General features: G+C 58.5%; 1 protein-coding gene across 3 annotated transcripts in view; it reads left to right on the top strand.

Moving 5' to 3' along the window:
- The window catches only part of RPS6KA2 (ribosomal protein S6 kinase, 90kDa, polypeptide 2), a 336292-nt gene that overhangs the window by 314376 nt on the left and 19231 nt on the right, over positions 1-2685 (top strand). For all 3 annotated transcript variants that reach the window (XM_006882782.1, XM_006882783.1, XM_006882781.1), the window contains one exon: positions 803-928. In XM_006882782.1, the coding sequence (XP_006882844.1) occupies positions 803-928 (126 nt within the window). The remainder of the gene's footprint in view (positions 1-802; positions 929-2685) is intronic.

Below are 2685 nucleotides of genomic sequence, written 5' to 3'. Positions count from 1 at the left end.
AGGGACGGGGGAGGCATCTCCTTCTGTAAAGACCCCCCTTGGAAACCCTCTGAGGCAGCTCAGCTCTGCTCTGTAGGCTTCTGAGCCAGAATCACAATGTGGTCCCAGTTCTCATTCAAGGCAGTTTATGGCTCCCTGAAAGCCCCCTGGATGGTCAGTTCAAAGCTCATCTGCCTGGGGTTGACCCCAAGACACTAGTGTGTTGAGCTGCTAGCCATCAGTCTCTGGGTCAAGTTCACCCACGCCTCCCCTGGGGAGCATGGGGGTCTCCCTCAGATTTCCAGCCTCAGGAGTCTTCCCGAGGGTCCTGCCCGAGGGTCCTTGTGGGTGGGAGTGGGTAGAAGAGGACAGTAGTGGTGGACAGTAGTGAACTCTCTGAAGAGTTATGGTCACATTTTGCTCAAGTGCCAGTCCTGGCGCGTGGACATACAGCTTCTCTCCCTGGACAGTCCTCAGGACGATGTCTTGAGCAGTGTGGCTCTGTGGCCTGAGAGGCGCCAGGCCCTCGACCCGCTGCACTGTGGTGTCCAAGCCTCACTCACATCTCGAGCCCTGGACCCCAAACCCAGACGCACCCTCAGGCCCATAGCGTCCATGTCGTCACCTCCAGCTCTTCTCTCCGTCCGGAAAGCTCCCGGACAGTGGACACAATGACCCACAAAATAGGGGGGAGTCTAGGGACCTCGAGTGTGTAAACACACTGGCTCAAGTTCATGACCAAGGCTCCATGTCCCAGGCTCCTGCTGCCTGAGGCCACCTCATGACAGATTGCTCACAGCACTGCCATTCTGGTCCCTCTCAGCAGCTGCATGGGAACAGCGTCCACTTCACCGATGGCTATGAGGTCAAGGAGGACATCGGGGTGGGCTCCTACTCCGTGTGCAAACGGTGTGTGCACAAGGCCACGGATGCCGAGTACGCCGTGAAGGTAAGGTGCCGTCCACAGCAGCCTGGGATCTGGCGGCGGGCAGGCGGGGTGACTCCAGGGCTACACCTGAACCCCACATACACTGTGGCCTCCGGTCCCTCTGTAGGGGGCCTTCCTGACTCACTGCCCCTGCGCTGGGAGGGACCGGCCGGTCTGCATCAGAAAACGTGCTTTGCAGGTCAGGCGTGCAGGCACTGGGCACCTTGAAGAGGCTCCAGTGTGATGCACACTTAGCAGGAGAGCTTCGGGTGCCCAGGGCTCTGATCCAGTGGGGACAGGGACAGGCAGAGCATTTGGCTAAGGAAGGAGGGAGGGAGGACACGGAGCGGAGAGGGAGGCAGGCAGGCAGGTGTAGCTGTGGGGAGCTTGCTTTGTCTTCCTGTCCCCTATCCTAACGGGCGTTAAGAGAGAACCCAGTGGAGACCCGCTCTTTGGGCATCTAGACCCCACGCCCCACACAGACGCAGAAAGCAGACTTCCCTGCATTCTGTATAGACGCGGGAGCATCATGACCCTGTATTTGCACATGCAGGGAGCACCCAGGTGCACCTCGGGAATTTCCTGGGCCCACGATCTAGTCCTGGGTCCTTTTCTCTGTCTGGGTACTAGCAGTGGTCCAGCCAGTGGGGGGCGAGGCCATTGTGTTATCCGGCCGAGCTCAGGAGCAAGCGGCAGCCTCCTAGCGCTGACCTCACCCACCAGTGTCTGCCTCGGACAGGAGCCCCCGTTGGCAGAGGCCCCCCACACCCAAGTAGTGAGGAGACTCATCAGCTGGACTCAGCTTGATGCCCAGACCCTGCGGAGGCCAGGCTGAGACGGAGGAAGACGAGGGCTGCAGCCAGAGCCCTTAAGGGAAGAGAAGCAGGTGCCCCTGATGGGACAGCACAGCCTCCACCTTCCTGTTTCCTTCTAACCTTGAACTTGGCTGGGAAAACGCAGAGGCTCTGCATTGCCAGGGTCCCTTCCCTTTCAGGGGTTGCAGGGGTTCCTGCTTAATTGTCTGCAAGATGCTTCAGTCAGCTGAGCACAGGAATGAGCCCTGCTGGGTGGGGACCCGGGGGTGCCGTCCATGCCCCCCGCTGCCGCAGGACCTTGAGCTGGCACTGCGGTGACCACGGTCCATTCACGCCTCTGAGGGCAGCACAAATGTTTGGATTCCTCTGCCAGACGAAAAATCCACAGGAGTTCTCTGGAGAAGAGGCCGTGGTTTCCGTGGAGCCTCCTGCTACCCTAACTCCCCGCAGGTCCACCTTCTACCTGCTCTTAGCACTTTCAGGGTGAATGTAATTGAAACTTGGTTGGCCTTTTTCTGGGGGTACCCAGGTACTTGGGGGGGAGGAATCAGAGAAATAGCCCAGTTATGTGTTTGTTGGTGTGGCCTGTGCTGTCCGCGCCTGAGATCCTGTTTAACAATGTCCATTCCCAGAACTCCCTCTGCCACTCTCAGCGACCGCCACACCAGCTGAAAGCCTAGCCACCCGGTGTTGGGTGACCGTGCGTGTACACAGAATGCTGGTGACAAAGTGGTTAAAAGGCTTGGCTGCTAACCTCAAGGTTGCCGGTTCGAACCCATCAGCCATTCTGCTCCCATGAGTCTGCAGTTCCTCCCCATCCCCCAGGGTCACTGAGTCGGAGTTGACTACGGCAGCGGACTTGGTTGGGGGAATTTGGTGGTTTGCTTCCTTGCACACGAAAGGGCGTCTCTCATATTTTGAGAAACATCTCGATCAAAATAGGGAAGGGTGTACACCAGGGAT

The sequence above is a fragment of the Elephantulus edwardii genome, unplaced genomic scaffold, assembly GCF_000299155.1.
Source record: "Elephantulus edwardii isolate Elephantulus edwardi_28Jun2011 unplaced genomic scaffold, EleEdw1.0 scaffold00024, whole genome shotgun sequence".
NCBI lineage: Eukaryota > Metazoa > Chordata > Mammalia > Macroscelidea > Macroscelididae > Elephantulus > Elephantulus edwardii.
The sequence above is the reverse complement of the archived record's forward strand: the minus strand, read 5'-3'. Positions and strand labels throughout refer to the sequence as shown.